We start from the raw sequence: 25,231 nt of genomic DNA on the forward strand, positions 1-25,231 counted from the left end.
GTGACTCTCAGAATCGGATCGGATTCGTGAGGTGCCTAAAGATTCCCACCGCTAAGTAAAATATAGGCAGATATCTAGAAACAGAAAAGAACACAAATGATGTATTGTACATTCAAAAATAAATATTATTAATGGTCAGAAAAATGTACATATTTGTAACCAACAGATACCCTTAGTCTTAGACCAGTGAAATGATCTTAAAGGATTAGTTCACCCAAAAATGAAAATGATGTCATTAATGACTCACCCTCATGTCGTTCCAAGCCCGTAAGACCTCCGTTCATCTTCGGAACACAGTTTAAGATATTTTATATTTTGTTCGAGAGCTTTCTGTTCCTCCATTGAAAGTCAATGGACGGCATACTGTTCACGTCCAGAAAGGCAATACAGACATCATCAAAGTAGTCCATCAGTGGCTCAAACTTAAATTTATCAAGCGACAAGAATACTTTTCGTGCGCAAAAAGTAAACAAAAATTACGACTTTATGCCACTATTCATTTCCTTCTCTCTGTGCCTCAAGTGAGTTTGCGTAGTGTTTCAGCGTAGCGCGTCTGTGTTGTACGTCACACGTAGGCTCACTATTGGCCGACGCTGGTCATGTGTGATGCGTGTGACGTACAACACAGACATAAGTTTACACTAAACCATGTAAAATTATCCATGTTATCCCCATGAATGAAAGATAGAAATTTGTTTTTTTTTTATAAGGTGAATTTTACATGAAATGCTCTGCAATAATTAATCAATGAAAATTAAAAACAGCTTTATTTCAAAAACATTGTTTAACAAATTAATAAAAGAATTAATAAAAGAGGCAAAGTGTGTATCGCAGGTGGCTTGGAAGATGTGAGTAATCGTTAATCCATTTTCCAACACGAACTGGAGGTAAGCAACAGTAATTTGTAGTTAGATTGAACTACAGAACTAAGATCTTCCATTTTTTTTCTGCAGATGAAACTTCTGTTTTCGCGCAGGCGCAGTGAGCGAAAAACACTGAGTTTAGGGGGATAGGTTCGTAGCTCTGCTTCAACTGTGCAATATAAGTTAGTCACGAGGAGCGACCAAAATTTCTGACATAACAGTTACCAGAAATTCATCCGACCATCCGATTGCCGGTCGGGAGAGGTTAATCGCCTCTCGTTCCCCCTGTACACTGCACGACAAACGACGCACGACAAAGCTGAAAATCGGCCCGACCCGAAAAACAGTCGCACGAGTCAGAATTCAAAATCGGACGAGAATTCTCGCCTTTACACACATCTGTGCCATTTGCTTCACAGGACAGACACACTTAATGGAGTCAGATTATTTATATTGGAGTCAGAGAAAATTAAATGCTTAATCATTAAAAAAAAAAAAGCACACACATTATTTTTCACATAATTTACCTTTATTCTGCACCGCTGTGTCCCTCCTCGTAAACCAATCTGATGATTTCCTGGTTATAAGAAGCCTCTCCCTCAGAAATACACGACGGGCTCTGATTGGTCAGCTTGGCCCAGTCTGTGTTGTGATTCGCTTACCGCCTAGTTCACGCTGCCCGGAATCGTCACGCCGTTACCATAACAGCAGTTGCATGTGCTCCGGTGTGTTTTAAACACAGGCGCCAATATTGCCTTATCAATTTCAGCCCGAATCAGATTTAGGGAATATTAGTGGAGAGGAATCAAGCAGAACTTGTGCACGAACGGCTGTTACAGGACGTTTCAGAAAGGTATGTTTTTTTGTGTGTAGTTGTCTCAAACTTTTTATATACGCGGTTATTTGTAAATGCTACTGCTTATGCTAATGCTACTGTTTATGTTACAACACGCAAATACAATTGAGTACATACAATCGTTCGTTTAAACTCAATATTACAATCATCGATGGGATTATTTGATCACTTCTCTCTCTCTCTCTCTCTCTCTCTCTCTCTCTCACACACACTCATACACACACACATCAGAATATGAGCACATTACGAGACTAACATGGTTTACCTCAGTAAAGAAAGTGTTTACACAGAACCATGTTTAATGTAACGTTCCTGTCGCCATGATAAAATTATTTTATGCCGTGTTTCAGACTTATCCCTTGATAAAACATGAACAAATACATAGAGTGAATTAGAGTATTTGTACATACATTTGACAGTAATACATTATTTAGCCGAAAAGTGCAACAGTAACTTAATCTAAGTAGACCTTTAAAAGCACTAAGTGCAGCCACAGTGTAGTGAAATAAGAGACTTGATAATAGAGAACACAAATAAACCTCAACTGAACAATTAAAGGTTAGTTCACCAAATAATTACAATTCTGTCAGTAATATTACTCACCCTTGTGTTGTTTTTGATGAAATCTGAGAGCTGTCTCACTACTCCATAGGCTTCTCTGTAATTGAAACTTGCAGTGAGAAAGTTAGTAAAGACGATGTTTAAAATAGTCCAAGTGTCTACAGTGGCTCAACCATAAGTTTATCAAGCGACGAGAATACTTTTTGTGCGAAAAACAAAACCTTTATTAATTTAAGTAATCTCTATTTGTTTCTTTTTTTTCTGCTATTAAAAAGTTTTCTCGTCGCTTGATAAATCATGATGATTGTCAGTTTCTGCACATAAAAACTGTTACATGTTAGAGATCTTTTCTTTGTATTATTGGTTGTTTTATGCATGTCATATTGAGATTTAATAAAATAGGAAGTTACTAAATAACAGTTTTAGGCTATCTTTTAATAGAGCAGTTTTACAGGCTTTTATCATGTATCCTGAGTCAAATAATGTGTTTCTAACAGCAAACACTCATAATAAAGTGAGATGATCTGCTGATGATCCTGAATGGCTTGTTGAATGAGTGTTGATAGTCTGAGGCTCATCAGTATTAACAGATCTGCTGAAAACACTCTTTATTTCATGACAATAGTTCCTGTTTTCACCTCATTTATTATGCTGATGTCTTCAGATCTCCTGTACATTGACACTTAAAGCTCATTTCATTGGTGTCAGCAGACTGAGGGTAATTGTTGGTTTCTATATAGAGATACAGACATAAATGCTTACATGCCATTTAGCATTAAAACAAATAATATATTAAAACAAACTCACTAACTGATATATTTTTTATTTTTGCAGATCTGTAATTCATCATCAGTGAGGCTCCTCCCACAGCAATCACATCATCAGTGAAGCTCCTCCCACATAAATCACATCATCAGTGAAGCTCCTCCCACTGCAATTCTCCAATAAATGCTGTAATATTCCCATCCGTCTACAAGTGAAGACGAGCACAATGCATCAGGAAGAGCTGATATCTGTAAAGACTGAGTTTATTAAAGAGGAAAGTGAGAACATGAGTGATCCAGAACCCTGCAGAATGAAACACACTGAAGATCCTGAAGAACAAAGAGGTTGGTGTTTATTCTTCATTCATTCATGATGCTGAAGAACATTCCTGTTAGAAACATTCAAGCACTTCTTCACATTTAGATGCAGTTACACTATGGGAAATGGTACAAAGTGTTCTTGTTTGTTTACAACAAATGATCTGTAAAGGGAGGTTTGAGAATCTGCTATATTGATTGTCAACATCTGGTCCAACTACATATTTTAGCTGTTTTATTTTACAATTATAATTGGCTCACATTTTTTTGCAACCATGTTATCAAACATTTTGACAGTTCTCAATTTTCGATTAGATTTCTATTCACAAGCTTGCGATTCGATATCTATTGTTTTGGATATACTGAGATAAAGTACATGGCAGGGAAAGAAAATCTCTCAAATAATGCTGTAAACTACACATGGGAGTCAGTTGGTACTACACTACTATAATATTGAAGGTTAACATTATTTGTATACAAGTTTTACGCTTAAATTACATTCAAGTAGGGCTGGGTACCGAACGTCGATACTTTTATGGTATCGAAAAAAATATTTCGATCCTATGAGTATCGAAAAATTCTTTATTTTTCGGTGCCAAATTTCGGTTCCAAAAGCATCTGAGCACACAAGCTTATCTGTCCTCTCTGTAGCCTATATTGACAAAGAGCGGAGCTCCGACCCACACACACACGGAGAGGTGCGGGCGGATCAAACTGTTGCAGTTTTGTTGAAGTCACAGAGAGTCACGGTTGGTCTCAAGTGTGGTAACATTTTTTTTTAAACTTCACGCAGACAGCGTTTGCTGCGATATGAGCCGAAAAAGCGGTCACGGTGCTGTTGACGTTACACTTCCTCTTCGACTACTAGACAAGCAGCCACAATGGTGGTTTCTCTGCCCTGATGACCGACTGACTGACTGACAGGCAGTCATTTTATTAATGTTTGGCGACGTCTACATTAATCCGGATACATTTGAAAATGGCGTTTTCATTTATAAACGCTCTCCGTCCACACTAGCGTTTTCGGACGTTTCAGTGTGGATGAAAAACTTTTGAGAAACGTCAAATTCACCTTACAGCGCATGCCTAAAACCTAAGTTATCGCGCCATTCTTCTGACAGGATAATTTTATTTAGTAAAATATCTCACCATTCACTGATGCGGTCCAGGTCGCACGCAGTCACCATGTTGGTCTAAAACGCAACTGCTCTCATGTATTGCCGCAGGACAGCATGTGAGTAGCCTAAATTCTGTCATCTTTGCAGGACTCTGATATGAAGAGTGTGCAATGTAGAATATTTTAATACCGTATAAGTTAGCAACAGTGTAAAAGTTAATAGCACAAAACAGGCACAATACTGGTATAATGGTAGGCCTACAATATGCGTCACAATGGTTTTTAGTGTGGACGTAAGGCCAAAACGGAGAGAAAAATATATGATTTTTATATTTATAATATATATATATATATAATATATAATATATATATATATATATATAATATTATATATATATATATATATATATATATATATATATATATATATATATATATATATATATATATATATATAATAAAATATATAATTTTCAAACGAAAACGTAGGCTATTATGGCCTTACTGAGTGAGCAGTTTTACCAGAATTTTTTTTATTTTGATAACTGTTTTGATTCACAATTAAGGTGGAAAATAAAAGCTTTGTGTTTAATGTATTTTTGTTGATGTTGAAATTAATTTAAAAACATATTATGGCTATGGTATCGAAAAAAGTATCGTTAGGAATCGGTATCGAAACTGAGGTATCGAAATTGGCACCGGATCGAAAGATTCTGAACGATACCCAGCCCTACATTCAAGGATGTTTTTTATGATAATAAAGTTATACTGACTTTACAATTACATAATCATATTTCTACCTTTAAACGGCACCTATTATGACCCTTTTCACAAGATGTAAAATAAGTCTCTGTCATATTGTTAAATTCGCTGATAATCGGGTGACCAGATGGCTACCAGAATTTAAAAACCCGACAAAGCTATGGGTTCACGCACAACTCTCTCATTCGTTATGACGTTATAACATTTCGTCTCGTCTCGTTTTGGTCAACGAAAATTAAGAGACATTTTAGCATACTTTTTATTTTGTAAACCACATTTAGTCTTGTTTTTATTCGTCAACAATATTGCATTAGGCTATACATTTATTTTAGTCATCTTCACATGTCCAACATTCTCGTCTCGTTTTTGTCAGGTGATAAAGGTTCGTTGACGACAATATTTCGTCATAATTTTCGTTGACGAAAGCAACACTACCTGGAGGTGGACTAGGGCTGTCACTTTTGTGAAAAAATCCTGTTCGATTTTTGAGACATATGTGTTCATTGAATCGATTGTAAAATCGATTTTCCATGTCTAAAGACGTTTCCATTTTAAACGCCAAATATGTGACCCTGGACCACAAAACCAGTCTTATGTGTAATTTTTTTAAAATTGAGATTTATACATCATCTGAAAGCTGAATACATAATCTTTCCATTGATGTATGGTTTGTTAGGATAGGACAATATTTGGCCGAGATACAACTATTTGAAAATTTGGAATCTGAGGGTACAGAAAAATCGAAACATTGAGAAAATCGCCTTTAAAGTTGTCCATTTCTATTGGCGATAGTGCTGCATCCATTCACAAAAATAAATGTTTTATATATTTAAGGTGGAAAATTTACAAAATATCTTCAGGGAACATGATCTTTACTTAATATCCTAATGATTTTTGGCATAAAAGAAAAATCTATAATTTTGACCCATACAATGTTTTCTTGGCTATTGCCACAAATACACCCGTGCAACATAAGACTGGTTTTGTGATCCAGGGTCACATATGGGCAAATTACTGCAGTCTTCAACATGGCTGTGTTTACGGTTAGAAAAGTCAAACAAATGTTGCCTACGTGGCGATTGTTGACCGTAGCCTGATTCTGTATCTGTATTCATGAGACTGTCTGAATACCGGCAGAATTCACATTTTTGTAGTAAAAATAGAAACATTATGCAGAAGTATAACGTGTGTTTGTCAGAGTTGCTGTGTGATGTGCGTTCGCTGCGGGCGTATCGTGACGAGCTGGGCGCGTTCCGAGAAAAGACCGTTAAAATCGATTCTCTATTTTCGTTTTCGAAACTTGTGTTGGTTGGTCCAATCGATTTTCGAACGTAAAGTGACAACCCTAAGGTGGACACACACAAACTCAGACACACACACACACAAACCTGGAGATTGAGGTGGACAAAAACCAACACACACCAACCTGAACCTGGAGGTAATAATAATGTCTAGTCTGGTGGCTGTGATATAAACCTACCAACGTCCTTTGCCATGATTTTTGGAATGACTGATTGCGAGCGGGCGCGCGCGTGCTTAGAATAAAAAGACCGTAATCGGTCGTTGGTGTGGACGCATATATAGTTAACTTTATCGTTATCTTTATAGTTATCGTGCTTGGTGTGAACGAGCCTTTAAGCAGAAACAATCCGTCCTCTAACTAACGCATGCTCATATTTTGATTAAAATCGTGCGGTAAGAGACCGGAGGGGTTAGTCGTGCCTCCGTTGTCAGTTTGTGAGAGAGAGAGAGGGAGCAAGCAGCGTGCAGCTCTACAATAAAATACAATTTTACCCATATTAAATAGTTAAAAAATCTGAATCAATCCGTGGCGGTCAACGTTGATATTGAAATTAATGAATGTATGGGAAACCCTATATATATATATATATATATATATATATATATATATATATATATATATATATATATATTAGGGATGTCAACGATTAATCGACGATCGATTAATTGTCGATAATACATTTAATCGATAGAACTTATCGATCATCGATTAAGCAGGTCTTCATGCGGGTTCGCGGCGTGCTGCTCAACCGCGAAACATGTAAAGCGAGCGCGCCGGAGTTATGTTTGGGACCATTTTACACCTTCATCATCATGTAAGTTTGCGTGTGCATTCGCAGCCTTTTGTTTTGTTCAAATGTAAGTTGTAATACTGTTTATTTTGTGTATGCCTATCTATATCTGATTTATCTCATATTGGATGCATTTGGTAAAGAACTCTGTAGTAAAGCGTCAGCTTCAGCGCGCGCAGCTCAAACGGCAGTGCACGACTAATAATGACTATTGGGACTGTAATATTACATAACATTATAAAGAGAACAATATTGTAATAAAAAATTGTGAATTATTTGGGTTTAGTTGCCGTGTCGCGTTGCTTCAGGAAGAGCGCGTCCACAAAAGGAGTAGTTCTGAATGAATGGCACGTAACTTAGTTCAAGTTCACTTGTGCATGAATTTGCGTCATTTTGTGCAGATATAATTTGTAATATTGTTTATTTTAAATATATCTGATTAATCTCATATAGGATGCGTTTCTTTTAGATAAATAACGTGCTAGCAAAGTGCTCCAGTTTAACGGTTGCAGATTCATTCAGCGCGTGCAGTTGTTCCAGGAAGAGCGCGTCCACAACAGTCACACATTCTAGCGCATATGAGGGGGCGCTGGTGACGCGTTGTATTAGTAGTTATATTTGATTATTAAATAATTAATTTAATTATCAATCACATCGAAACATTTTACAATCCTACTAGCCCTTTTATTTAAAACCATTCTAATCGATTTGGTGAGGAACATTAGCATTTGCAGACCCTGTCATGCTGTTGGCCATATGCCACTGCAGTTGACGCATATCGCAGTATTAAGGCTAACGATTAATCGATTAATTGATCGTTAATTTAAACGACGATCGATCATGGGAATTTGTGAAAATTGACATCCCTAATATATATATATATATATATATATATATATAAAATAAAATATAATATAATATAATATAATATAATATATTATATATATATATATATATATATATATATATATACTAGACTACTTTTACCATGCTGTGTTTTATTATAGAATATAAAAACATCATGTCGAACATGTATACAAGCACTAAAAGGTTGCCTACCATTCTAGTTCACATTTCAAAATGTTTCTGTCTATATTGTAACAACAATGAGAAGGAACCAACCACCGACTCATCTTCTTTTTGAATATTAATTCAAATTCTCTGCTTCTCGATGAATGGGGGGGGGGGGGAAGACTTGTTCAGAACGTCTCATGATCCTCATCCATCTTGTCATCGGGGCCAGGCGCCAACCAGTCGGGCTGTTTAAAACTGACCCCCAGCACTAACGAAATAACTGGTCAATACTATCTTTGTTGCCGAAATTACTGATTGGTTAAGAGAAAGACAAAGACCAAGGTCTCACACAAGAGTCCTCACGAACCAGAGCCATAAATCATCCAGTCTCCAGAAAGTCTGCTTACCAAAGACATTTTTATTGGTTAACTTAAGGAAAAACTGGTCAACGTTTGATAGTTTTGCAAGACGGATCAGTTCAGAAAATGGTACTGCTGACCCCTGCGGCCAACGGACCCCATCTTGGTCCCATGAGAGATGAACAAAACCTCTCTTCAGCAAGAACTATCCATGACCTCAGATTGGAATGTCTAAACTTTGCACACCAAAAAGACTTTACCTATCAAGATCCATAAAACTCATTCAAGAACAATTTTCAACGGACTTAAAAACATCATACATCATTCTATGTGTTTCTACGATATATATGTGTCCGTTTAATATGCTTTGATCCCATATAATTCATGTAATTGTTATAATTATAATTATTAGACGTGTGAATGTGTGAAGTGTGTACTGTTTCATATCAATGCTATCTTACGAACACAAATAGCAAGATGACGGGAATTAAATCTGTTTAAAAATGTTCATATTCTGATAATTCGAAATCATGCCTAAACTGCATCTGGTCTTTTAGTTTCATTAGAAAAACCCCTCAGGGAATACATGATTTATGACTTTGAAAACAAAGAACAGTGTCTAATTGGTCCGCTCTCTTCAGAAGGGGAGGACAAATTTTAGTTAAAAACCTTAGACCCAAAACTCTCTGGGCTCTCTCTCCAAGTTCGCTCTCGGGAGTTCAAAAGTTAGTTTGTTCAAAATGTTCTGATACAGAAGAGCTCTCAACGAGTGCAGAACAAAGACGGAGACGGCAGACGATGGTTTTAGTAACCATGTAACGTTAACAGACGAGCAGATCAACCCAAATTAATATCAGATATGGGTTAGATTCAATTTCCAGTCATCTAGCTCCTTTCCGTATCTTATTTTCCTTCTTTCTTTTGTGTTATTCTTCTTTTCCGATTGAAAGTCTCGGTTTTAAGTTAAGTTTTGCTGCAAAGTTTCGTTCCACGATTCACGGCTGCAACGCACGCTTTCAACTTCAAAGACGCATCAACCATCCGCGACCGCCAGCCACACGTGACTGGTCCTCGCCCCATCTATCCAGGCACGAGGAGACTATAACCAACGAACGAACCCTGACGCTGACCAAAGGAATTCCCAAAAGGAACGCAAAAGCAAAGACGCAAGTAGACTACCTCCAGACTAAAATCTTAACTGGTGTTTTGATAAATGTAATAACCTGTCTAAGAAACGATAGAAGGGTTAAATTAATGATTGATGGTTCGTTCAGGTCATGTCTTACAAGTGCATATAGAAATTCGGAATTTCCTTCCTCTTACCCTTAAACCCATTCTTCCCAAACTCATTCTTCTGTTTGTATTTCTTTTTTTTTATTACTCTCTTCCTTTCTGCAACCTGTATGAATGTGTGTGTATGCGTGCGCGTGTGTTTGTGTTAGTTGTTAGGATAATCAATAGAGTCTTGTTTGTGTTAGTTATGAGTTAGTATATAATCAATAAAGTATGGTTTGTATTTGAAAAGATATTGCTTGTGTATGTGCTTATCAGATTTATTGTCTTGAACTTCGATCAAAAGTTACCTATGCTTTTACCCTATTTCTTAATTTACTGTTAGGGGGGTTATTCTTTCTTGGCCAGGAAGATATTATATTTCATAGAGTTAATAATTGTTTATGCCTTCTGTTCATTGGATGAACTGATAAATGATCATATTATTGATTCTGTTACAGTAAATTTTGAAAATAATTAAATTATTAATTATTGATCATAATTCGTTATGAGTAATAATTAATTATATTTATACGTGGGCGTATAAACGCTACAATATATATATGACATTAGGCTTAGTTCATGTTTTTACTCCAAACTCATTTCATAACATACATTTTAATCTGGCACCACCAGTTTTTATCTTACCTTAAAAATAGTCTCATCTCCAAATCACGGTCTTCTAATTCTTCTGAGGTAAATCCAAGGTGCACAGCACAGCACAGCACAAGAGTCTTCCAAACTCGATGAAAAGCAGAGGAGTAAGTTACCGAAGTCTCTGATTCTTTGTTTTGAGGTAATGAGGGCGTTTACAGAACTGCGTTACTCCGCATGGATCATTTGCATGTCAATCGCTCATGCGTGCGTGAGCGTGGTCAAATTAAAGTTAATGAGGACGCGTTTGAGAAACTGTACATGCCGCTGCTTTTGTATGGATTACTTAAAAATAGTTTTTTTTTTAAATATAATTTGCATACTTTAAAAATAGAGATTCCAAGCGTTGTATGTGTTTGAAGTCTGTGTGACAAACATTCCCTGAGTTACAGGTAATTTTCTGTCGCATTTCAGAATGAGTTTCACATTGAGACTGACGACAGAACGTGCATCATGTTTATTTTCTTTTTTTTACGAAAAACACAATATTTTGTTTTTATTATGAGTGTACACAAACACATTTAACAGTTTTGAATAATGTACAACACAAGTATGTAAAATCAACAGAGTATTTTGCACTGATATGAAAAAAACGAGCAGATCACACCGGCGTGATTGAAGACCCCAGGGGGTTAAGGCCTCTCTGTATGCAATCAAGCTCTCTTTCCATGAAACGCGAAATACCTCTAGTTTTGTTTTCTTCCAGTTGTGCTCCATTTTTCTGGCTGCTCTGTTAAGGGCTTGAGTGTGCTCGTTGTACCATGGCGTTGGATTATTTTCTTTAATCTTCTTTAAGGGCAAAGGAGCAACTGTGTCTAAAGTGCTGGAAAAGAGAGAGTTAAAAGTTTCTGTTGCAATATCTAGTTCTCCTAAGCTATTCGGGATGACGTCCCGAGATAACAACAGAAAAGCAGATGGGAAATAATTAGCATAGCTGCTGTTCATAATATTAATGCATTCGATACGATTCAACTGTAACCTAAAAGGTAATTATTATGTAAATGCTTGGCTTTTTCTTTTTAATTAGTACTTTATCTGCAACCTATACTAACTCTGGTAGAAAATCAGCAAATTCTTTGATAAAGTCTATATGGTGCCCTGGTGGCCTGTATACAATAGCCAGCACAAATGTTAAACATGATTTATCATTTACACTGTAGTGTTAAATTTAGCAACAACACTTCAAACAAATTATATTGTAAGGGTAGAATTCCTGCAGTGGTTCAAGCTGCAAGAACTGCCGAATGACTTAAGAAACGTTATTGGCAAGATGGTAGAAAACTGCACATTTCTTGTCTTTAACCACCCACTGCCACTTATACCAACGACGGAAATAAGTGCAGTTACAAAAGCTTAATATTTGTCAGCAGCCATATCACCCTGTAGCCCAAGACTGGTTGCCCACTGAAGCTAAGCAGGGCTGAGCCTGGTTAGTACCTGGATGGGAGACCTCCTGAGAAAACCAGGTTGCTGCTGGAAGAGGTGTTAGTGAGGCCAGCAGGGGGTGCTCACCCTGTGGTCTGTGTGGGTCCTAACGCCCCAGTATAGTGACGGGGAAACTATACTGCCAAAAGAGCACCGTCCTTCAGATGAGACGTTAAACCGAGGTCCTGACTCTGTGTGGTCATTAAAAATCCCAGGATGTCTTTCGAAAGAGTAGGGGTGTAACCCCGGCATCCTGGCCAAATTTGCCCAGTGGCCTCTGTCCATCATGGCCTCCTAATCCTCCCCATATACTGATTGGCTTCATCACTGTCTCCTCTCCACCAGTAAGCTGGTGTGTGGTGGGCGTTCTGGCGCAATATGGCTGCCGTCGCATCATCCAGGTGGATGCTGCACATTGGTGGTGGTTGAGGAGATTCCCCCCTTCTATGTAAAGCGCTTTGAGTGTCGAGAAAAGCGCTATATAAATGTAATGAATTATTATTATTATTATTATTATTATTTGTGGGAGAGCGTTGCTATAGAGAGTGACAATATTGTATTGCAATATGTTGCACTTCAAAGTCAATACCAAATCAAAACTAGTTAGTACATTAGTTGCAATTGAAAATGTTTAATGACAAAATATGGTTATGGTTACACTTAAAATAGTTACAAAATATATGTATGAGATGATGATAACTTACATTATTAATTGTACCCAGCATATATGAAACATGTTGAGAGAGAGAGAGAGAGAGAGAGAGAGAGAGAGAGAGAGAGAGAGAGAGAGCCCCCAAGAAAGGGACCCAGAGAAGAAGATAGCCAAAGCATCAAAAATCCAGAGCAACAGTTACAATCTTATTTTTTCCTTTTCTTGACCATGTGACTAAAACCCAAATGTGAGAAATTCAAATTTACCAATCAGATAATTACACTCCCACCACTGTACTAAAGGTGTGACAATTCATCGACCCCCAAAGTACACACATTTGGCCTGCAAGCCTAGATCACTATCAGTGCCTTAGGAACTCCAAATGGTCATTGTGGCAGAAAGAGGGGGTAGAAAAACAGTCAAGCAAATATCTTTGTTCATTTAAAATATCTTGGATTTTCAATCCTACATATTTAAATCAAGACTTCTCAGTAATTCTGAAGATATTACTATAAATCACAGCCTTTGAGACGAGGTTCATGTTTATAACAATAATCTTGCGGGGTGGACTCATTTAAAGTAATATAATAGGCTCTATGCACGATCGCTTCCGCGTTTTGTCTCAGCCCGCCCAGTTACATCCGGTGCTGCGTCAGAAGCCGTTTTTGCATTAGGTGGAGATAATGGCAAGTTACACTCTCTGTTTACAAGAACTTCCAGCGGTTAACGTGAATGATGTAAACAATATTGTGAGGCAGTTAACTGTCACAAATATGAGTAAGAAAGAGAAGTTCTTTAAATTAAAAATTTCGAGCTACATCGACAACTTTGAGGGTGAGTATTCTATCATATCACGCGAAATCCGACTAGCGAATCAGTTTCTAAAATCATTGTCTCCGTTTCTGAGAAAATTAATTTTATTAAAGTGAATTGTCCTATAGAATGCGCTATGCGGAAGTAAAGACGCCGGCTGAGATCCTACCGGAAATATGTCAGCAGCGTTCGCGCATAGAGCCTATTATCTGGTTTTAGCCAGGTTTCTGTCAAAACAGCACATCTGGATTATTATCTGTAATAATATCATTAACATGAGTGCTTTTGAGGTAAGGGTCGAATATTCAGCAACCCGAGCTTTATCATTTGTCCATCCGTATTATATCTTGTTTTTTATTTGTTGAACATCAATTAAATTTTTACCTTTGAATGGGTTTTAGGAGTTTTTTGTATGTCCTAATTCAGGGAACAGACACAGTCTCTATATGATGATATCTAGGTGAAAGAGGCTCTATGTGATGGGATTTATCTGACCTTGGTGAGGTGAGACAGCTAGCAGTCGGTCGGTTTAGCCAGTCTGTCTGCTTCCTGACTTGAGCCCCAGATTGTCATGTTTGAGCTCTAAGACTATGTGCCATATTACTAGAGAGAATAGCAGCACCATCCCAGGTCAGGTCTGCCCCAAAAACTTTTCCAATTGTTGAATTCGATAACATCTTGCGTACACAACCTCGACAGCCAGCCATTGAGTGAGGACAATCTACTATCTATCTCATCACTCCTGCAAACAGGACGGGGGCCAGAGCAAATTACAGTGCCTGACATCATACTTACAAGTTCACACACCCTCTTTAATTTTAATTTTTGTGATCTCCGACTGGCGGAGTTTAACATCATTAGTGATGACGTGAATAATAATCTTAGAGAATTTACGATTAGCATTAGCCAGCACTTTTAAATTTGCTTTGATGTCAGGCGCTCTGGCTCCCGGCAAACATGTGACTGTGACACATTCCGTGTAATAGAATCCCCAATAACTAGGGCACAATCAACAGGATTCTCAGTGGGTGTTTCACTGAGTGGGGAGAATCTGTTTGATGTTGTAATCGGAACGGAAGAGCGGTGTTTTGTCACCCAATTGCCCTGCTGCACGGGCTCTGCAGCCGGAACCGAACAATGTACAGAGTTCACTAAGCTAGTCGCATCCAATACATTGTCTAATGCTGCGTTCACACCAAACGCGAAAATGCGTCTGGCGCGAGTGATTTCAATGTTAAGTCAATGGTAAGACGCGTTTACGCGCGTCTGGAGGTCTTGCGGCGCGAATGAGGCGTTTAGCGCGGCGCGGTAGACGCGAATTCGCCTCATTCGCGAGTCTAGCGAATGACGCGAATTGAGCGTCTGGCGCGTTTCGCGCGTCAAGCGCGAATTGTGCTTTTTGTGCATCACGCGTTTGACGCGAATTTGCGTCTGCCGCCCGAGTTGAAAAATCTGAACTTCTGCGTCAATTCGCGCCGCGTTAACCAATCAGGAGCCTGCCTGCTTGCTGCTGTCACGTGGTGAACTGACAGTTTATAATGTTATTTTATGTTTGGCCTCATTACATTATTTTGTAATATGACTAAAATGCACAACAAAGCAAATCTTTCACTTAAAAACTCGATTTCAATATGAGAGATAGCCTACTCATTTGTATTGAATGCTATTTATTCCATATCTATTCTAGATTAGCCTATATGAAACTTTATTAATCTAATGTAAAGACACCAAACACAATTAAGTGTACAAAAACTTTTCAAAAAAATCACAGGACAGGTTTCACTTCTGGAGGCTGGCTCCATTTATTATCAAAACAAAAATAAATGACAGATTAGGTGCGGGAGAGGGTAAACCTCGCGCCGGGCTGTACAGCGCGGGCTCGTCATGCAGAGACCACTCGAGGCCGAGGCTTTATACGGCCTACGCTGTCCTCGTCAGCGTCCTCACCGTTAGGTCCACCAAACCTACCTCCTGAAGCAAATTGTGAAACTCCTGAAACCCTCCGGAGGGTTTGGTGGACCCGAGTACAGCGACGATGTCCCCTACGCAGCTGTTTCTGCTCTCCAGAGCATATACGAGCGGTGATTCTCTCGATTAATGCTAATGCTATGCTCGATAAACATCTGAAAAAGATGGGCGCCAACAGCTTTCGAAACTTTCGCCCCCGGGATTCGCCTTTGACGCGCGTGACGCGCGTAAATTTCGCTTCAAACTTTTGATTTTACGCGCGTCAATTTCGCTCTTGACGCGCGAATGCACACAAAGTGGTCACGCGTATAACTAGACGCGGCAGGCGCGAATTTTGACGCATTTTCGCGTTTGGTGTGAACGCAGCATAAAGCCCTTGCACTCTTACAATTAACCTTGATTAAAGTTGGGATGTGTGTCTCTAGTTCTGAAATCTTCTCCGCCAGCCTGACTATCTCCCTGCATTTATCACATGTAAAACCTGTGCAATCAGAGAAGGCTATGCTATACATGTTACATGAGGTGCAGGTGACAATAAGAGGAGAAGATGACATGACTCACCATGTTTGTTGATTGATACTCACCACAATTTTTTGATGAACTCGTAAAAGGTGCAAAATAAAAAGATAAAATTAAAAATAAATAAAGAGCGCATGGAAGGCGCAAGCGCGCTAGAGAATAAAAATAAAATAAAGAGCGCACGGATGGCATGCTAACAGGCTAGCAAATTACTAGCGTGTTGTGCTAGCTATAATGATTTAGATTGAAGCTAGCGATGTCGGGTTAATGTGTGATGCAATAGAACTTCCGGGTGAACGCTGGTGCTATTAGCTGCCGCTGCTCAGGGAGGGAATTTAAAAAAACTTTTAGTAGGCTACTTCTAAATCCTCCTGCACTTATGAATGCATGGATGCATCTATGAACTGTTTAACCCATTTTAAGGAGCCACTCTGACCTGTGTATCCACGCTGTTTCGGCGGGTTTGTACGCTGGTTTTGAGCTGCGTGTTGATCTCTGCGGTTGCTTCTTTGCCTGCCGGTTACTTACTGCTGTTCTTCGTGGTACCTCTGGCACGGGGATCAACTATGAAGATCACTGAGCTACTGGTGCAGATGAACTACATCTGGGTCGTCCTTTCTGCTATATACCATTCTGTAGCATGGACGATGCTCCAGTATTCGGCGGCGGAACTTACTCAGCTCCGTTTGCGTCCTTTTAATCTTCCGTCAGCTCCACATCTTCCCTTGGATATCGTGTACATACCACGTCGGAAATATATACACCGCGGGTCCCGGCGGAGTTACAACATTGATGGCTCATGTCAAATACGGTCCTTTTGGTCATCTACACCACGCTCGCCGAGGAAGCTCACACGGTCTGTCGATCACAGTGTTAACCAACCTGGCCAGATCGGTTGGCAACGATTCTGGTAAAAACAATTTTTCCTTTGGATTACTTAATATACGATCACTCTCCAATAAAGAACCTCTGGTGTACGATCTACTGTCTGACCGTGAGTTTGACTTTCTCTGTCTTACTGAGACATGGCAGAAACCAGATGACTTTTTTTAATCTAAATCAGTCTGTTCCCCCAGGATATAGTTATGTTTGTAAATCACGTGATACGGGACGGGGAGGGGGGCTAGCTATACTTCACAAAGAGAAATTGAAAGTATCTCAGTTAACTTTGTCTACATATTCTTCTTTTGAAACAATTGCCTTAAAAATCAATGGTGCAATTCCTACCATCCTAACAACTATTTACCGTCCTCCCAAGAGCAATAATGCCTTTTTAAATGAACTATCTGAACTTTTGACTTATCTATCTTCCATGTCTCCAAATGTAATCATTCTGGGTGATTTTAACATTCATATAGATAATGTCAGTAATGCATATGTGAATTTTTATCATGTTTGGATGGCTTTGGTATGCAACAATTTAACACACTGCCCACGCATACTAAGGGACATACTCTTGATCTTGTTTGTTGTTCTGGAATAACACCTTATAATTGTACTGTTTCTGATCTGTTCATATCGGATCACCTGCTGGTGTCTTTTTGTGCCAAGCTGGCAGTTTTTAAAGTAAACCCGTGTCGTCCGATCACATTTCGGAATATTAAGAACATTGATGTGCCTACTCTTGCTGATGAACTTGCCATCTTTTCCAGTAAATCTGATTTCTCTACTGTTGATGAACTGGTTACATATTACAATGATGGACTAAACATGATTTTAGATGAATTTGCACCTGTGAAAACTCGAACTGTTTCATTTGTACATTCAGCTCCTTGGTTTACACCTGAACTGCATGAACTTAAAACTAAAGGCCGTAGGTTAGAGTGGTTGTATGTCAGGTCTGGCCTTACTGTTCATAAAGAAATGTATGCTGAACATATTCAACATTATAAGAATGCGCTGTCCAAGGCTAAATCTGATTACTACTCCAACATAATTGGAGTTAGCAATGGGAATTCCAGGTCCCTTTTTTTGGTGGTAAAAAATATTCTGCAACCACCTGATTCTTTGCCATCTGATATGTATTCCACTGACTTATGTGATCGCTTTTTGACTTTTTTTGCATCTTAAGGTTGAAAATGTACATCAGCAATTACGTACTGGTACTCTTCACAATGACTCCTGTCAGTCTATCACTCACACACCTCCCCACTCTGTTTTCTCTAATTTTACACTACCAACTACTTCAGAGATAGTGGGTCTGATAGGCAAATCTAAATCTTCTACTTGTCAGTTAGACCCTCTACCAACTCCTTTAGTGAAAGCTTGTTTACCAGCCCTGTCGCCATTGATTACTAAAATTGTTCATGCTTCACTTGTTTCTGGTTCGGTACCTCCATATCTTAAATCTGCTATTATTACTCCCATACTTAAGAAACCAGGGGGTGATCCATCTAATTTTGATAATTTTCGTCCAATTTCAAATTTACCATTTATCTCTAAGGTAGTGGAAAAGTGTATAGCAATTCAAATTCATGAACATCTTTCCAATAATAACTTGTATGAACAATTTCAATCTGGCTTTCGTCCCCACCATAGCACTGAGACTGCTCTTGTCAGAATAACCAATGATCTACTGTTAGCAGCTGACTCTGGGCTGTTAACCATACTTGTCCTTCTAGACTTGAGCGCTGCCTTTGATACTGTCTCACATGAGATACTTCTTGACAGGTTAGCTTCTATTGGTATTACTGCCACTGCTCTGTCTTGGTTTAGGTCATATCTATCTGGACGCAGTCAGTGTATTCAATTAAAGGGTTTTCGATCAAGAACATCTACAGTCACTACTGGTGCTCCCCAGGGTTCTGTCTTGGGCCCACTTCTTTTCATTATTTATATGCTCCCTCTTGGTTGTATTTTGAGGAAATATGGTGTTAATTTCCACAGTTATGCGGCTGACACCCAACTTTACCTGTCTGCCAAACCTACTGGTTCTTTTCCACCACCATCTTTGTCCAACTGCTTAGCTGAAATTAAAGATTGGCTTTCAGCTAACTTCTTGAAGGTAAATGGCAACAAAACTGAGGCTTTGCTTGTTGGCACTAGATCTGTTTTGTCTAAATCTAATTGTCTTTCTTTGTACATTGACAATACTGCAATCTGTCCTTCTTCACAGGTTAAAAGTTTGGGTGTCATCATGGATAGCACACGCTCCTTTGAAGCACAAATCAATAACATCACGCGGATTGCAAACTTCCATTTGCGTAATACCGCCTCCGTCCCTTTCTTTCAAATAATAATACTGCTGTTCTCATTCACGCTCTAATCAATTCACGTATAGACTACTGTAATGCTCTTCTCACAGGTGTTCCCTCCAAATTGCTACATAAGCTGCAATTGGTTCAGAATTCTGCAGCTCGTGTTCTATCTAGAACACCTTCTACTAAGCACATTTCTCCAGTTCTTCAGCAATTGCACTGGCTTCCAGTAAAGTATAGAGTTGAATTCAAGATCTTGCTACTTACTTATAAGGCACTTCATAATCTTGCACCCCAATACCTTACACAACTTCTCCATGTTTACACTCCTTCACGTATTCTCAGATCTTCATCTTCAACTTCTTTTGTGGTACCTCGGATTCGGCTTACTACCATTGGTGCCAGATCTTTCAGTTATGCTGCCCCCCACCTATGGAACTCTCTTCCCCTTGATGTTCGCAATAGCGATTGCTTGATGACTTTTAAAATGCGTCTTAAGACATATCTTTTTATACAAGCTTTTTTATAACATGTTGTATTGAGTCTTTTTAATGCACTTTATCTGTATGCGGCTTGTTTGTTGTGTGTATTGTCTTATGCAGTGACCTGTATATTGCTTGTGAGGTGACCTTGGGTGTTATAAGGCGCCATTAAATAAAATGTATTATTATTATTATTATTATTATTATTATTATTATTATTATGTTGATTTAAGTTATATTTAGTATAAATAACAAGGAATGATAGTAAATAATGATTAAAAACAGAAAGATACAAAGCTTAGACACAAACCAATGCAACGCAGCAGCAGCACAAGGTTACTATACATCTGACTAAAGTAAATTAGAAACAAACAATCCTTCAATTGATAAAGGTTTGGCCATTTTTTTGTAGGCTACATAAAGTACAAAACATTGTTCATTTCAAAATAGATTATTTTGTATGTAGCCTATTAAATCTCCTGCTGTTTATGATGTCATCTGTTATAATAAACAACAGTCAAGATGAAAAAGAAAAATAGTTCTTGAATTGAAAACGTTATGGCACAGTTGTGTATGTTTAATGTGTTTATTCATTAGATAAGTGTGTCATTGATCAAATATTTTAATAGTTCTCTTGACAGAAACATGGGATTTGTGCCTATAATGTTTTAAAAGTAATAATTGGAAGATCTATGTTCCTCATTCATGAAGATTTTCAGGGACATGCATAATTTATAAAAACTCATCAAAATGATGATCCTATTTCTCTCTTTGAATTTTTATGTACTGCAAATGCAATTAAACTTTTTTTCTTTCATTTCAGACCTGATGAAAGTGAAGGAGGAGAGTGAAGAACTGATGAAAGTGAAGGAGGAGAGTGAAGAACTGATGAAAGTGAAGGAGGAGAGTGAAGAACTGAGTGAAGTGAAGGAGGAGAGTGAAGAACTGAGTGAAGTGAAGGAGGAGAGTGAAGAACTGATGAAAGTGAAGGAGGAGAGTGAAGAACTGATGAAAGTGAAGGAGGAGAGTGAAGAACTGAGTGAAGTGAAGGAGGAGCGTGAAGAACTGAGTGAAGTGAAGGAAGAGAGTGAAGAACTGAGTGAAGTGAAGGAGGAGAGTGAAGAACTGAGTGAAGTGAAGGAGGAGAGTGAAGAACTGAGTGAAGTGGAGGAGGAACATCATGTCAAACCTGGAGAAAAACCTTTGAGTCGCTCAAAGACTAAAAATACATTAAGTTTCACAGCCAAAAATAGTCTTGAGATTCACATGAAGATCCACACCGGAGAGAAGCCGTTCTCATGTAATCAGTGTGGAAAGACTTTCTCAAAAAAAAAACATAATCTTGAGCGTCACATGAGAGTTCACACTGGAGAGAAGCCGTTCACATGTGATCAGTGTGGAAAGAGTTTCACAACCAAACAAAATCGGGAGATTCACATGAGAGTTCACACGGGAGAGAAGCCGTTCTCATGTAATCAATGTGGAAAGAGTTTCAAAACCAAACAACATTGGGAGATTCACATGAGAGTTCACACTGGAGAAAAGCCGTTCACATGTGATCAGTGTGGAAAGAGTTTCACAACCAAATATATGCTTAAGATTCACATGAGTGTTCACACCGAAGAGAAGCCGTTTTCATGTGACCAGTGTGAGAAGAGTTTCACAAGCAAACAAAATCGGGAGATTCACATGAGAGTTCACACTGGAGAGAAGCCATTCACAGGTGATCAATGTGGAAAAAGTTTATCAAACAAAAAAAATCATGAGTGTCACACGAAGATCCACAACAGAGAGAAGCTGTTCATTTGTGATCAATGTGGCAAGACGTTTCTTTTGGCATCAAACCTGAAGACACACCTGAAAGTTCATACAAAGGAGAAGCCACATTCATGTTCTGTGTGTGGAAAGAGTTTTTCACTGCTGAAATATTTACAAACACATCAGAAAATGCACAATGGTGTGAGAGAGTACATGTGCTTTGAGTGTGGGAAGACTTTTACTAGAGCTGAACATTTAAGACGGCACCAGAGAATTCACACTGGAGAAAAACCTTACAAGTGTTCACACTGTGACAAGAGATTCAGTCGGTCACAACATCTGAAAACACATGAGAGGATCCACAGCGGAGAGAAGCCGCACACGTGTGATCAGTGTGGAAAGAGTTTCACTACTAAAAGTCACCTGAAGAGACACATGAAGATCCATGCAGTGGAGAAACCACATCACCACAGTCTGAGATCACGGTAAGTAGTTCATCTTTATGTGCTGAGCAACAAAATCTCTTCTGTGTAAGTTAGTCACAGTCAAATATCTCTTCTCCACCTATAGTTGGCGCTGTTTTACTGTGGCTGCTGTTGAATCATCCAGGTCGTGAATGAGGCCGACACCTGATGTGATTGTAAAGTGCTTGGTGTGTACTAGGGATGTTGACAGATGGTTGACCGTATCAACGTTAACCGATCAAAGTTGTCGGTAGTCGGTTAAAAAAAAGAAAGTGATCTCTAAATTAGGCTATTATAGACAGTGGACTAAACGCTATAGCCTACAGTTAGCCATCTCTTTCCAAGATCTTTTTGTGTAAAGTGAACAAATCCCTCACTCAATTTTTCATAACTCGCCTGTTTGTAGGCTACTTAATAAAACAAAAACATTTGGCACGAGGTCACAGCGTTTGGGTTCGCGGCTCGTGCGCTAACAAGGTTTGCGAAAAGTAAAGGCTACAGGCTAAAACACTCGAGGTTAGAGCCAGGGCAGACGACAGGATGAAGCCTGCAAAGAAAAGTAGTGTGTGGGATCATTTCACCAAAAAGAATGACACAGATGTAAGTTGCAACTTGTGTGATACAGTGCTTAAAGGGACACTGTGGAGAAATTGTGTTTTTGTCAAACAGCGACCCCTAGAGTCGCTGTGGAATACTTGCACTGTCGTAAACGAGTGTTTGTTGTCTGTTAACAGCTCTGATAATCGAAAGCTAGCTAGACATATGTGGAAACTATTGGACTGGTCTAATTATCAGCAATGGGTGAATGAACAGCATGTAAAAAAATGACATACTACAAGCAAGCGCAACAACATATAACATAGAATGCAAACAAGTTTACAAATAAAAGATTTATTTACTGGCCACTTTGTGCGTTTTCTCAGATCGGATAGCTATCAGATTTATCAAAACCATTCTATTTACACCTGGTCACATAAATGTGTTTTTGCGAAACGGATTTAAATCCGATCTTCAATTCTCGCGCTATATGCAGATTTAATGGAGTGCACGTCACCGAAAGCAACAGATATGAGCTGCATTTTATTGATCATCAGCTAAAATTTCTAAATCAGAGACCGCAATAAGAGAGAGCAGCAGCAACACCCCTGGTAAGATCATTTAGTTTCTTTACTTTTAATGATGATGATTGTGTGTTAAGCGTCTGTGACTTACTTTCACTTTTATTTGCAATAGTTTGCACGTTGGCTTGATGAATTGATGCTCAGCTTCTCATCTGCGGTGATGCGTGTTCCAGCGCGTCATCTTATCTGGCAATAACATATAGCCTATAACACGCCCTCACACGTTTTTTTTATTATTTATTTTTTAGCATTTTTGGGAGGAGTACAATTTACATATGTGGTTTCAACAACCATATTCATTTACTCTTGTTCAGTTTCGTCTGGAAATGCGTCTCAGATCTCCTCCTGAAGTGGTTTGAGCGATCGGATTCAAATCCATCTTGAATGTGTTTCGGAGGGCATTTACACCTGTTTTTTTCATGATCGGATAGCTATCTGATCTGAGAAAACGCATGAAGTGGCCAGGTCTAAACAACAGCCCCCATGACAAAAACATGCGCACGAAAGCAGAAAACAAATGCTGGTTGGCATCTCACGTCATAGACAGTATATAAACGCTCACGTCCGAATTTGAGGATGTGGTGGGGGAAGTGACGTATGCCGTAAAGCAGTCGAATTTTGTAGTTCTTTTTGTGCTCTGGTTACTACCCGAACCCCGAAGTTACATAGTGCCAGTAAAAGCGATACAGACCCTGTCAGGCTATGGCAGACGTGTCATTCTACCTATTGTAAGTCGATGTACAATGGAGCGAATTATGTGCCATAATTTAACCAACAAATCCAGCATTTTGCAAACAAACTCAATCTACTTCGCAAAGGAAAACTCGACTCGCAAACAAACTCGATCCGCATTGCAAAGAAAATCTTTTGCAAAGGAAATCTCGACTCGCAAACAAACAGAAAGCAATGTGCAAGCACAAAGGTCAGTTTGAGTGAAAATGCAGTGGATCAACAAATATGTATTGTGTTTTACAAATCTAAATAAATGAGCCAAGATAATACTTCACAAATATATACAAACCATCCTTCAAATTGCATGTAACCTTTGAACAAATACCAAATCTAGTGCATACAAATGCATATCTGTCTGTTATGATTGTGTGACACTTCGCTTTATGAGATCTCTCGGCTTGATTTTCTCACAAATGCGTCCAGGCAGATTTTCTCACAAATGCTCAATAATCACGTTGTTTGCATTCGCCAAAATTGATTAGCCGAAATCAAAACGTGGACAGTGAAAGGAAATTACTGTTAGCGCGGGACGAGTCCTCCTTGAAGCGGAAGCGACCAGACGGCAGAGGATGTTCGCAAATCAAACAATGATTTGTCTCAAAACAGTGATTAAAAAAAGCTGTGATTGGATGATGACAGGTGTCGGTGATCATTCTCAAGTGTCGTGGTCAGCACTGCTGCTGTTGCTGTTGTATCAGTCAGTGGTTTATCAGCTTGTCAAAAAACGGGACACGGGAGGTCACACACGGGACAAATAAATTAGGCCCACAATGCGGGACGTCCCGCTTAATTCGGGACAGTTGGTAACCTTAGTGACAGTATCATCCTAAACCAGCAACCCTTCGCTCAACAGCACCATCTACAGGCCGATGAGTGTACAGTCACTAAATGTGCACATAAATGAATTTATTTTATATCCCCCCCATGGATGAAATTCTACGAAACTTAGCATACCCCCAGAGGATGTCAAGTTAATCATACACATTAAATATGGTGCAGTTCTGAACATCTCAACTGAAAATAGGGGCAATTAAAGCAGAATAATATTAGTGCAGCAGATTAGTAAAAAAATCGTTCACTTTGGTATAGAAGCATGAAATTTGGCACAGATACTCTCTAAGGGCCACTATTTTGGAAAAAGGCGTTGGCCACTCAAAAATCATTGCTATTCAATGTTTATTATATCATTTATTCAAACAGTGATCCAAGCTTAAATTTGATACTCTACTCTTAATATACTCTCTAAAGGACATGTTAATAGAAAAAGATGCTTGTCCCTCAAAAATTCAAGATGGCCGCCATTTTTAAAGATGGCCACTGTTACTGTCGAATATTAAGGTGAGACATGGCAGGCAAAAACATTGTTTTTTTTTTTACTGGTCAATTTTGAGATTTTTGGATATTTGTCTTCAATAACATGTCTTCTTTCAGACTGTGGTGAAAAAAAGTCCAAAAAACACATTTTGA

General features: G+C 38.7%; 1 protein-coding gene across 3 annotated transcripts in view; it reads left to right on the top strand.

Annotated features, from left to right (window-relative positions):
• Positions 1 to 1,537: 1,537 nt before the first annotated feature.
• The window catches only part of LOC308696872 (uncharacterized protein), a 35,985-nt gene continuing 12,291 nt past the window's right edge, over positions 1,538 to 25,231 (top strand). For 2 of the 3 annotated variants that reach the window (XM_081375788.1, XM_081375789.1), the window contains exons 1-3: positions 1,538 to 1,716; positions 3,115 to 3,389; positions 20,513 to 21,932. In XM_081375788.1, coding sequence (XP_081231914.1) covers positions 3,272 to 3,389; positions 20,513 to 21,932 — 1,538 coding nt within the window. In that variant the 5' untranslated portion in view covers positions 1,538 to 1,716; positions 3,115 to 3,271. The remainder of the gene's footprint in view (positions 1,717 to 3,114; positions 3,390 to 20,512; positions 21,933 to 25,231) is intronic. The other variant, XM_081375790.1, reaches the window with a different exon arrangement.

Source organism: Scardinius erythrophthalmus, assembly GCF_964197995.2.
Source record: "Scardinius erythrophthalmus genome assembly, chromosome: 1".
Lineage (NCBI taxonomy): Eukaryota > Metazoa > Chordata > Actinopteri > Cypriniformes > Leuciscidae > Scardinius > Scardinius erythrophthalmus.